General features: G+C 42.1%; 2 protein-coding genes and 1 long non-coding RNA gene across 5 annotated transcripts in view; 1 reads left to right on the top strand and 2 right to left on the bottom strand.

Annotated features, from left to right (window-relative positions):
• LOC115187608 (centrosomal protein of 72 kDa-like) overlaps positions 1 to 2,377 on the top strand; it is a 40,132-nt gene extending 37,755 nt beyond the window's left edge. Inside the window, exons 14-15 of the mRNA XM_029746576.1 lie at positions 845 to 909; positions 2,160 to 2,377. Of these exons, the coding sequence (XP_029602436.1) occupies positions 845 to 908 (64 nt within the window). The 3' untranslated portion in view covers position 909; positions 2,160 to 2,377. The remainder of the gene's footprint in view (positions 1 to 844; positions 910 to 2,159) is intronic.
• A 642-nt stretch (positions 2,378 to 3,019) lies between these two features.
• Positions 3,020 to 3,621, bottom strand: LOC115187624 (uncharacterized). Its single transcript, XR_003876107.1, has 2 exons — positions 3,588 to 3,621; positions 3,020 to 3,523 (listed from the first exon to the last, which is right to left on the bottom strand). It is a non-coding gene; the product is annotated as an uncharacterized LOC115187624 (long non-coding RNA).
• A 3,026-nt stretch (positions 3,622 to 6,647) lies between these two features.
• The window catches only part of LOC115187615 (tubulin polymerization-promoting protein-like), a 34,241-nt gene continuing 27,512 nt past the window's right edge, over positions 6,648 to 13,376 (bottom strand). For all 3 annotated transcript variants that reach the window (XM_029746585.1, XM_029746586.1, XM_029746584.1), the window contains exon 5: positions 6,648 to 10,944. In XM_029746585.1, the coding sequence (XP_029602445.1) occupies positions 10,606 to 10,944 (339 nt within the window). In that variant the 3' untranslated portion in view covers positions 6,648 to 10,605. The remainder of the gene's footprint in view (positions 10,945 to 13,376) is intronic.

Here is a 13,376-nt window from a genome sequence, read left to right as displayed (position 1 = left end):
GTGCCAAGACACTGCACTATGTCCAGTACCACCTGGTGCCAAGACACTGCACTATGTCCAGTACCACCTGGTGCCAAGACACTGCACTATGTCCAGTACCACCTGGTGCCAAGACACTGCACTATGTCCAGTACCACCTGGTGCCAAGACACTGCACTATGTCCAGTACCACCTGGTGCCAAGACACTGCACTATGTCCAGTACCACCTGGTGCCAAGACACTGCACTATGTCCAGTACCACCTGGTGCCAAGACACTGCACTATGTCCAGTACCACCTGGTGCCAAGACACTGCACTATGTCCAGTACCACCTGGTGCCAAGACACTATGTCCAGTACCACCTGGTGCCAAGACACTATGTCCAGTACCACCTGGTGCCAAGACACTATGTCCAGTACCACCTGGTGCCAAGACACTATGTCCAGTACCACCTGGTGCCAAGACACTATGTCCAGTACCACCTGGTGCCAAGACACTATGTCCAGTACCACCTGGTGCCAAGACACTATGTCCAGTACCACCTGGTGCCAAGACACTGCACTATGTCCAGTACCACCTGGTGCCAAGACACTGCACTATGTCCAGTACCACCTGGTGCCAAGACACTACACTATGTCCAGTACCACCTGGAGCTAAGAAAAGCATTCAACCACTCTAGGGACAATAAAAGTCCTTGACTCTTGGGATAATAGAAATCTTAACACTAAAAGCAACCTAAAGAGATATTCATTATAGGAGATGCCAGATTATATGTTCTAATATAAAGATGAAAGACCATACCCAATGGGTGAAGAAAGTGCTTGTTAGTGTTTGTGATTAAATGGTGTTGTGTTTGTGCTTCAGGTCACTGGTTGCAACTAATGAGCGTTTGCTGAGTGAATTGGAGGGGACTGGGAGACGGCTCTGAGGAGCTACAAGTCATAACTACAACAACTAGAGAGAACTGGAGGAGACTGGGAGACGGCTCTGAGGAGCTACAAGTCATAACTACAACAACTAGAGAGAACTGGAGGAGACTGGGAGACGGCTCTGAGGAGCTACAAGTCATAACTACAACAACTAGAGAGAACTGGAGGAGACTGGGAGACGGCTCTGAGGAGCTACAAGTCACAACTACAACAACTAGAGAGAACTGGAGGAGACTGGGAGACGGCTCTGAGGAGCTACAAGTCCCAACTACAACAACTAGAGAGAACTGGAGGAGACTGGGAGACGGCTCTGAGGAGCTACAAGTCATAACTACAACAACTAGAGAGAACTGGAGGAGACTGGGAGACGGCTCTGAGGAGCTACAAGTCACAACTACAACAACTAGAGAGAACTGGAGGAGACTGGGAGACGGCTCTGAGGAGCTACAAGTCACAACTACAACAACTTGAGAGAACTGGAGGAGACTGGGAGACGGCTCTGAGGAGCTACAAGTCCCAACTACAACAACTAGAGAGAACTGGAGGAGACTGGGAGACGGCTCTGAGGAGCTACAAGTCACAACTACAACAACTTGAGAGAACTGGAGGAGACTGGGAGACGGCTCTGAGGAGCTACAAGTCACAACTACAACAACTAGAGAGAACTGGAGGAGACTGGGAGACGGCTCTGAGGAGCTACAAGTCACAACTACAACAACTAGAGAGAACTGGAGGAGACTGGGAGACGGCTCTGAGGAGCTACAAGTCCCAACTACAACAACTAGAGAGAACTGGAGGAGACTGGGAGACGGCTCTGAGGAGCTACAAGTCATAACTACAACAACTAGAGAGAACTGGAGGAGACTGGGAGACGGCTCTGAGGAGCTACAAGTCACAACTACAACAACTAGAGAGAACTGGAGGAGACTGGGAGACGGCTCTGAGGAGCTACAAGTCACAACTACAACAACTTGAGAGAACTGGAGGAGACTGGGAGACGGCTCTGAGGAGCTACAAGTCACAACTACAACAACTAGAGAGAACTGGAGGAGACTGGGAGACGGCTCTGAGGAGCTACAAGTCACAACTACAACAACTAGAGAGAACTGGAGGAGACTGGGAGACGGCTCTGAGGAGCTACAAGTCACAACTACAACAACTAGAGAGAACTGGAGGAGACTGGGAGACGGCTCTGAGGAGCTACAAGTCACAACTACAACAACTAGAGAGGACTGGGAGACGGCTCTAAGGAGCTACAAGTCACAACTACAACAACTAGAGAGAACTGGAGGAGACTGGGAGACGGCTCTGAGGAGCTACAAGTCACAACTACAACAACTAGAGAGAACTGGAGGAGACTGGGAGACGGCTCTGAGCTACAAGTCACAACTACAACAACTTGAGAGAACTGGAGGAGACTGGGAGACGGCTCTGAGGAGCTACAAGTCACAACTACAACAACTAGAGAGAACTGGAGGAGACTGGGAGACGGCTCTGAGGAGCTACAAGTCACAACTACAACAACTAGAGAGAACTGGAGGAGACTGGGAGACGGCTCTGAGGAGCTACAAGTCACAACTACAACAACTTGAGAGAACTGGAGGAGACTGGGAGACGGCTCTGAGGAGCTACAAGTCACAACTGCAACAACTAGAGAGAACTGGAGGAGACTGGGAGACGGCTCTGAGGAGCTACAAGTCACAACTGCAACAACTAGAGAGAACTGGAGGAGACTGGGAGACGGCTCTGAGGAGCTACAAGTCACAACTGCAACAACTAGAGAGAACTGGAGGAGACTGGGAGACGGCTCTGAGGAGCTACAAGTCACAACTACAACAACTAGCAGGCCCACAACTACAATACCAGGGCCACGTTCAGTAGGTAAACGTTATGGAACATTGCAGATAGAAATGTCATGAATAGAGCCAATGTTTGTTCTACATTTCTATCTGAACGTTCCAGAACGTTGTCCTACTGAACGAGCACCAGCACCAGATTCTCTCATCTTAGCTCTATATACACTGCTGCCAGCATTTACACTGTTCTTCTGATGCTCCGGGATTAATGTTGAGCATGTAAACTTGTCTCTAACTCTGATCTCATTTTTTACTTCTGTGTATCGTCATGCTTTTACTGTGTCCACTATCCACACCTTTACAATGTTCCTTACTGACTGTATCCACACCTTTACACTGTTCCTTACTGACTGTATCCACACCTTTACACTGTTCCTTACTGACTGTATCCACACCTTTACACTGTTCCTTACTGACTGTATCCACACCTTTACAATGTTCCTTACTGACTGTATCCGCACCTTTACACTGTTTCTTACTGACTGTATCCACACCTTTACAATGTTCCTTACTGACTGTATCCACACCTTTACAATGTTCCTTACTGACTGTATCCACACCTTTACACTGTTCCTTACTGACTGTATCCACACCTTTACAATGTTCCTTACTGACTGTATCCGCACCTTTACACTGTTTCTTACTGACTGTATCCGCACCTTTACACTGTTTCTTACTGACTGTATCCACACCTTTACAATGTTCCTTACTGACTGTATCCACACCTTTACAATGTTCCTTACTGACTGTATCCACACCTTTACACTGTTCCTTACTGACTGTCCACACCTTTACACTGTTCCTTACTGACTGTATCCACACCTTTACAATGTTCCTTACTGACTGTATCCACACCTTTACAATGTTCGTTACTGACTGTATCCACACCTTTACACTGTTCCTTACTGACTGTATCCACACCTTTACACTGTTCCTTACTGACTGTATCCACACCTTTACACTGTTCCTTACTGACTGTATCCACACCTTTACAATGTTCGTTACTGACTGTATCCACACCTTTACACTGCACATTGAATCTCAATATTTATGACTCTAGACATGTTGAAATGATAAAGTATTTATTGTGTTTAAGCTGTTTCTGCCTCTGTGTTTATGGAAACTGAAGTGGGGAAATGGCTTCTTCACTAAACACAATGCTGCTTGAGGTCAGTTCTAGCAAGTAAAGCCTGTCTTGGTAGAACATATTGTGGGGATAATATATTATTTTAACATATTTATGAGGAAAGAACAGGCATGGTGTTCATCACAAATGGCACCCTATTCCCTATGTAGTTGGGATAAAACCATTTCTTTCCAGAATCAGTGGCTAGATGAGGCCACCTCCAGCCAGATCTGTAGCCTGGTTTTGAGGTCAGTTTTCTTCTCTCCATCTGCTTATCACGGCCGTGGTGGAATGGATGTTTCTAGATTACATCTGCACCGTGGCCTTATTTCTGCCTCAGGGTTCAAACACACATACACTTAAACAAGCTCCGTATGAATTTAGCTTGTCAGTCATACTGGCATGGGGATCTTGAATTGTGGTTATTGTGCCCTTTATGGTCCTGAACTTCTGGCAAGGAAAAAACCTAATAATAATATAAAAATGTAAGGAAGGATTCCGTCCAGATGGGATGTAATAACATACAACTGATCCTCTCAATAAGTAATCAGATCAGTAGGAGACAACTGATCCTCTCAATAAGTAATCAGATTAGTAGAGGAGACAACTGATCCTCTCAATAAGTAATCAGATTAGTAGGAGACAACTGATCCTCTCAATAAGTCATCAGATCAGTAGGAGACAACTGATCCTCTCAATAAGTAATCAGATCAGTAGGAGACAACTGATCCTCTCAATAAGTAATCAGATCAGTAGAGGAGACAACTGATCCTCTCAATAAGTAATCAGATCAGTAGGAGACAACTGATCCTCTCAATAAGTAATCAGATCAGTAGGAGACAACTGATCCTCTCAATAAGTAATCAGATCAGTAGAGACAACTGATCCTCTCAATAAGTAATCAGATCAGTAGGAGACAACTGATCCTCTCAATAAGTAATCAGATCAGTAGGAGACAACTGATCCTCTCAATAAGTCATCAGATCAGTAGAGGAGACAACTGATCCTCTCAATAAGTAATCAGATCAGTAGGAGACAACTGATCCTCTCAATAAGTAATCAGATCAGTAGAGGAGACAACTGATCCTCTCAATAAGTAATCAGATCAGTAGGAGACAACTGATCCTCTCAATAAGTAATCAGATCAGTAGAGACAACTGATCCTCTCAATAAGTAATCAGATTAGTAGAGGAGACAACTGATCCTCTCAATAAGTAATCAGATCAGTAGAGGAGACAACTGATCCTCTCAATAAGTAATCAGATTAGTAGGAGACAACTGATCCTCTCAATAAGTAATCAGATTAGTAGAGACAACTGATCCTCTCAATAAGTAATCAGATTAGTAGGAGACAACTGATCCTCTCAATAAGTAATCAGATCAGTAGGAGACAACTGATCCTCTCAATAAGTAATCAGATCAGTAGAGGAGACAACTGATCCTCTCAATAAGTAATCAGATCAGTAGGAGACAACTGATCCTCTCAATAAGTAATCAGATCAGTAGAGGAGACAACTGATCCTCTCAATAAGTAATCAGATCAGTAGAGGAGACAACTGATCCTCTTCAATAAGTAATCAGATCAGTAGGAGACAACTGATCCTCTCAATAAGTAATCAGATCAGTAGGAGACAACTGATCCTCTCAATAAGTAATCAGATCAGTAGAGGAGACAACTGATCCTCTCAATAAGTAATCAGATCAGTAGGAGACAACTGATCCTCTCAATAAGTAATCAGATTAGTAGAGGAGACAACTGATCCTCTCAATAAGTAATCAGATCAGTAGAGGAGACAACTGATCCTCTCAATAAGTAATCAGATCAGTAGGAGACAACTGATCCTCTCAATAAGTAATCAGATCAGTAGGAGACAACTGATCCTCTCAATAAGTAATCAGATCAGTAGAGGAGACAACTGATCCTCTCAATAAGTAATCAGATCAGTAGGAGACAACTGATCCTCTCAATAAGTAATCAGATCAGTAGAGGAGACAACTGATCCTCTCAATAAGTAATCAGATCAGTAGGAGACAACTGATCCTCTCAATAAGTAATCAGATCAGTAGGAGACAACTGATCCTCTCAATAAGTAATCAGATCAGTAGGAGACAACTGATCCTCTCAATAAGTAATCAGATCAGTAGAGACAACTGATCCTCTCAATAAGTAATCAGATCAGTAGGAGACAACTGATCCTCTCAATAAGTAATCAGATTAGTAGAGGAGACAACTGATCCTCTCAATAAGTAATCAGATCAGTAGGAGACAACTGATCCTCTCAATAAGTAATCAGATCAGTAGGAGACAACTGATCCTCTCAATAAGTAATCAGATCAGTAGGAGACAACTGATCCTCTCAATAAGTAATCAGATTAGTAGAGGAGACAACTGATCCTCTCAATAAGTAATCAGATCAGTAGGTGACAACTGATCCTCTCAATAAGTAATCAGATCAGTAGAGACAACTGATCCTCTCAATAAGTAATCAGATCAGTAGGAGACAACTGATCCTCTCAATAAGTAATCAGATTAGTAGAGGAGACAACTGATCCTCTCAATAAGTAATCAGATCAGTAGGAGACAACTGATCCTCTCAATAAGTAATCAGATTAGTAGAGACAACTGATCCTCTCAATAAGTAATCAGATCAGTGGAGACAACTGATCCTCTCAATAAGTAATCAGATCAGTAGAGGAGACAACTGATCCTCTCAATAAGTAATCAGATCAGTAGAGGAAATTAGAAACACCAATGATTCTTCAGGATGGGGAGTTTTTATTTTCAACAATGCTACAAATCACGAAAACACACAGGTCTCGAGAACAATAACCAAAACACAAAGCATGCACCAGGTCACAGTAATAGTACATTAACAAGTTATTTTTTTGAAAAAATAAAACAGTATTGCTTCTCCACACGAAAAGGTGCACAGTATTTGGCATTAAGAACACAAGACAAATCGTACTAAAGCGACTACGATTCCACAAGTTAACAGGTGTTGATCTCAATCAATGCATGAGTCTTATTGGTCAGCAGAGGCTAAGGTAGGGTGGCCAGTATGAAAGCAACAGTATGTCATTATGCTGGAAAAATACATGTCCTACAAAAGTCTCCTTCTTTGTTCATCCCCTTCACCTCTTACAGTATGCCCATCAAATATTACAGTACTATATTACCCTGCCTTTTGTATTCCGTTGAATGTGTGCCGTAGAAAGTGTCAGGATAACAGTGTTTCAACTAAAAAGGTTTCTCTAAAACTTCTTCAAAGACAAGAGTTCAAGGGTCACAAACAATACTGATGAAGTCACTAGTCATATGTACCTAACTGTAGTATCTATGGCATAGTTGTCTTTTTCACTTAGAATGTAAAACCTTCTAGTTTGATAGGCATCCATTTGACACAATGCATATTGCTGGCATTTGATTTTGTAGCCTGGTGGAACCAGTCTGATCGCTAGCTCATCATTCTATTTCATAGTGAACGCAGCGATCAGGCTGGTTCATCATTCTATTTCATAGTGAACGCAGTGATCAGGTTGGTTCATCATTCTATTTCATAGTGAACGCAGCGATCTGGCTGGTTCATCATTCTATTTCATAGTGAACGCAGCGATCAGGCTGGTTCATCATTCTATTTCATAGTGAACGCAGCGATCAGGCTGGTTCATCATTCTATTTCATGGTTCTATTTCATAGTGAACGTAGTGATCAGGCTGGTTCATCATTCTATTTCATAGTGAACGCAGCGATCAGGCTGGTTCATCATTCTATTTCATGGTTCTATTTCATAGTGAACACAACGATCAGGCTGGTTCATCATTCTATTTCATAGTGAACGCAGCGATCAGGCTGGTTCATCATTCTATTTCATAGTGAACGCAGCGATCAGGCTGGTTCATCATTCTATTTCATAGTGAACGCAGCGATCAGGCTGGTTCATCATTCTGTTTCATAGTGAACGTAGTGATCAGGCTGGTTCATCATTCTATTTCATAGTGAACGCAGCGATCAGGCTGGTTCATCATTCTATTTCATAGTGAACGCAGCGATCAGGCTGGTTCATCATTCTGTTTCATAGTGAACGTAGTGATCAGGCTGGTTCATCATTCTATTTCATAGTGAACGCAACGATCAGGCTGGTTCATCATTCTATTTCATAGTGAACGCAGCGATCAGGCTGGTTCATCATTCTATTTCATGGTTCTATTTCATAGTGAACGCAGCGATCAGGCTGGTTCATCATTCTATTTCATAGTGAACGCAACGATCAGGCTGGTTCATCATTCTATTTCATAGTGAACGCAGCGATCAGGCTGGTTCATCATTCTATTTCATAGTGAACGTAGTGATCAGGCTGGTTCATCATGCTATTTCATAGTGAACGCAACGATCAGGCTGGTTCATCATTCTATTTCATAGTGAACGTAGTGATCAGGCTGGTTCATCATGCTATTTCATAGTGAACGCAGCGATCAGGCTGGTTCATCATTCTATTTCATAGTGAACGTAGTGATTAGGCTGGTTCATCATGCTATTTCATAGTGAACGCAACGATCAGGCTGGTTCATCATTCTATTTCATGGTTCTATTTCATAGTGAACTCAACGATCAGGCTGGTTCATCATTCTATTTCATAGTGAACGCAAGGATCAGGCTGGTTCATCATTCTATTTCATAGTGAACGCAGCGATCAGGCTGGTTCATCATTCTATTTCATAGTGAACGTAGTGATCAGGCTGGTTCATCATGCTATTTCATAGTGAACGCAACGATCAGGCTGGTTCATCATTCTATTTCATAGTGAACGTAGTGATCAGGCTGGTTCATCATGCTATTTCATAGTGAACGCAGCGATCAGGCTGGTTCATCATTCTATTTCATAGTGAACGTAGTGATCAGGCTGGTTCATCATGCTATTTCATAGTGAACGCAATGATCAGGCTGGTTCATCATTCTATTTCATGGTTCTATTTCATAGTGAACACAACGATCAGGCTGGTTCATCATTCTATTTCATAGTGAAAGCAGCGATCTGGCTGGTTCCACCAAGCTATAGATTTTTTCAATGATAATATTACCTGATAATGTCAGCCAACTCCTTGGCCACAAACGTCCCCTTTGATATTCTTAGTCTATACATAGTAATTTACAGGATCTCTATGGTCTCTGTACACTCACAATTTAACCACAACTTGGTCCTCTTGTCAAAGTGAAGTTGTTTTAGTTTTACTTCCATTGGTCTGACTACTCTGCCAGAACGTAGCAGCAGAGCAAGTCACTATAACTGAGTCACTAACACAGCAGTTAAAATGAGACATCTGAAATTTGTTGTCTGTTTCCTATTGTTAATGGTAAAGTAGTAGCATTCCATTACTTCATGCATAAGATACAGCAAGACAAGAAAAACAGAAACTCAGTGTCTTAAATGAAGCCATGCGGCCACATGTTTAGAAATATACACACTCTTACCACCAATATATTACAACTATAGAAATCTGATGCCAATATCATATCAGTTAAATATTGAAAAATACAAACCTGAACAACCCAGCTCACCTCTTAGTTTCAGAGCTCCAGCTAATACAGCCCACATAGTGTGAACAAACTGTGGAGCGTTATCAAACCGGGGTGTGATTTAGATGAATGATTACAGATAATCATTTCAGGGTCATTTACCTATTATCTTATTTAATATGTTGGGTGTAAATAATTGATGAGGGTTTCAGAATGAACCACACAAGACGTGTCCTTAGGATATCAAATCATTCTAGCATTGTTCTTCTCCTTGTGTTGTAAATACATAAGGTACAGTACCGATATAACTTCACAGAACGTTTCTAAAAGCAAGATTCACAAGAAAGGGAAGTTAAGACTCATAGATAACAAACTTCATATCTGACAGTAGAATGAACAAAAATAAAATGTCATCATTCATATGATATACGTAGCTAAAGACAGGAAGACAGAACTTCTACATATCCTGTTGAAGGTTTAGTTATTTTAAGAACAATTGAAGGCAAACTATGTAGTCGTCAATATGTGTAAACTATGATGAAGTATAAAGGAGGCCAGACAGTCAGTAGATGAAGACTCATACAGCAGACGTCATTGACCAGAGGAAAGACAGAACGTTGATATTGAAGATGGTTTGATCAATATAACAACCTACCAGTATATCTACTTCACCAGTTTATGCCAATAAACATTAAATTAACTAAAAAGTATGAAATTAAGGATGTATTTCCTCAACTAAAAATGGGAAAAGAAGCTATGGCCTATCTAAAGCAAAGTGCAATCTTGTTAAATAATAAACCCTTTCTTCCCTGTTATTTGTTTTTCTTGGCATGGTGTTATTCATAGTGCTTATAATACATATGTGAAGGCCCTATCATAATAAAGAGGTTTCAAAAAATACAGAGCAAAACAGTTGGTTTCCCTTGTTGGTTGGTGGGCTCATTTTAACATCTGGCAGTAACTTGCTATCTGTTAGGAATGTACCAGCTGTAAAAATTGATGTAAACAGTTTTCCAGTTCTCACACATAACAAAAAAGAGAGGAACTCAAAACATCCCACTCGCAAAAAGAAAACAAGATGGGTGAGAAAATATGAAATCCTATCTTTTTGTTGTGCTTTCATGGAGTTCTTTCTTTATAAAATTATTATCCTAGTAGTTGGTCTTATGTTTCTGTTTGTTTCTTTCTTTCTACTTTCCTCACACTGGTTTGGCTCCAGGGGGCCCGGCTCCAGGGGGCCCGGCTCCAGGGGGCCCGGCTCTAGGGGGCCCGGCTCCAGAGTGCCCGGCTCCAGGGGGCCCGGCTCCAGGGGGCCCGGCTCCAGAGTGCCCGGCTCCAGGGGGCCCGGTGGGCTTGGTGACTTTCTTCTCGTACGACCCGAGGTGTTTGTATCCTGCGACATACCCCGATGTGTCCACCATGTCCACGCGACCTGCCTTCCCCTTTCCACGGCCACTCTCGTCAAAACGCTCCTTGTGTGACCCAGTGAACTTGGTCGTGTCCGTCAGACGAGACACGGTCGGAGAAGCCACCGCTCTCTGTGGACAGAAAGAAATTTGTGTTTCTTCTAAGAATCCATCCCAATAGCACCCTATGCACTACCCTATGGGCCCTGGTCAAAAGTAGTGCACTACCCGATGGGCCCTGGTCAAAAGTAGTGCACTATAAAGGGATTAGGGTGCCATTTGGGACGTACCCCTGAGTCATACCCAGCAGTTGTTTCTATATACACATCACAGTGGTCACGAGCATCCTGTCCAGGGGCTGTACTGGTACATCAAGATGCCTCATGCTATAGGAACCCTATGGGACGTTCTGGATTGGACAAGGTTTACTTACATTGGTCTGTAGCATACAGTGCATTCGGAAATTATTCAGACCCCTTGACTTTTTCCACATTTTGTTACGTTACAGGCTTATTACAAAATGGATAAAAACATTTTTTTCCCCTTATCAACCTACACACAATACCCCATAATGACAAAGCAAAAACAGATTTTTGAAATATCACATTTACATAAGTGTTCAGACCCTCAGTACTTTGTTGAAGCACCTTTGGTAGTGATTACAGCCTCAAGTCTTCTTGGGTATGACGCTACAAGCTTGGCATTCCTGTATTTGGGGAGTTTCTCCCATTCATTTCTGCAGATCTTCTCAAGCTCTGTCAGGTTGGATGGGGAGCGTTGTTGCACAGCTATTTTCAGGTCTTTCCAGAGACGTTCGATCGGGTTCAAGTCCGGGCTCTGGCGGGCCACTCAAGGACATTCAGAGACTTGTCCCGAAGCCACCCCTGCGTTGTCTTGGCTGTGTGCTTAAGGTCATTGTCCAGTTGGAAGGTGAACCTTCACCCCAGTCTGAGGTCCTGAGTGCTCTGGAGCAGGTTTTCATCAAGGATCTCTCTGTACTTTGCTCTGTTCATCTTTCCCTCGATCCTGACTAGTCTCTCGCTGACAAACCACAGCAAGATGCTGCCACCACCATGCTTCACCGTAGGGATGGTGGCAAGTTTCCTCCTGGTTTCCTCGCTTGGCATTCAGGCCAAAGAGTTCAATGTTGGTTTCATCAGACCAGAGAATCTTGTTTCTCATGGCCAGAGTCCTTTAGGTGCCTTTGGCAAACTCCAAGCGGGCTGTCGTGCCTTTTACTGAGGAGTGGCTTCCGTCTGGCCCCTCTACAATAAAGGCCTGATTGGTGGAGTGCTGCAGAGATGATTGTACTTCTGGAAGTTCTCCCATCTCCACAGAGGAACTCTGGAGCTCTGTCAGAGTGACCATCTTGGTCACCTCCCTGACCAAGGCCCTTCTCCCCTGATTGCTCAGTTTGGCTGGGCGTCTAGTTCTAGGAGCCTTGGGGGTTCCAAACATCTTCCATTTAAGAATGATAAAGGTCACTGTGTTCTTGGGGAAATTCAATGCTGCAAGAAATGTTTTGGTACCCTTCTCCAGATCTGTGCCTCGACACAACCCTGTCTCGGAGCTCTATGGACAATTCCTTTGACCTCATGGCTTGAATTTTGCTCTGACATGCACTGTCAACTGTGGGACCTTATATAGACAGGTGTGCCTTTCCAAATCATGTCCTATCAATATAATTTACCACAGATGGACTCCAATCAAGTTGTAGAAACATCTCAAGGATGATCAATGGAAACAGGATACACCTGAGCTCAATTTCAAGTCTCATAGCAAAGGGTCTGAATACTTATGTAAAATAATTGATATATATATATATATATATATATATATATATATATATATATATATATATATATATATACACACACATTTGCAAACATCTCTAAAAACCTGTTTTTTGCTTTGTCATTATGGGGTATTGTGTGTAGATTGAGTATTTTATTTTAATTTAATACATTTTAGAATAAGTGTAACGTAACGAAATGTGGAAAAAGTCAAGGGTCTGAATACTTTCCGAATGCACTGTGTCTGTATACGTGTATATATTCATAATGTACTGTGTCTGTATACGTGTATTTATTCATAATGTACTGTGTCTGTATACGTGTATTTATTCATAATGTACTGTGTCTGTATACGTGTATTAATTCATAATGTACTGTGTCTGTATACGTGTATTTATTCATAATGTACTGTGTCTGTATACGTGTACTTATTCATAATGTACTGTATCTGTGTATTTATTCATAATGTACTGTGTCTGTATACGTGTATTTATTCATAATGTACTGTGTCTGTATACGTGTATTTATTCATAATGTACTGTGTCTGTATACGTGTATTTATTCATAATGTACTGTGTCTGTATACGTGTATTTATTCATAATGTACTGTGTCTGTATACGTGTATTTATTCACAATGTACTGTGTCTGTATATGTGCATTTATTCATAATGTACTGTGTCTGTATACGTGTATTTATTCATAATGTACTGTGTCTGTATACGTGTATTTATTCACAATGTACTGTGTCTGTATACGTGTATTTATTCATA

This window comes from Salmo trutta, unplaced genomic scaffold (assembly GCF_901001165.1).
Source record: "Salmo trutta unplaced genomic scaffold, fSalTru1.1, whole genome shotgun sequence".
NCBI lineage: Eukaryota > Metazoa > Chordata > Actinopteri > Salmoniformes > Salmonidae > Salmo > Salmo trutta.
Note: the sequence above shows the minus strand (reverse complement) of the source record. Positions and strands in the feature narration are given on the sequence as shown.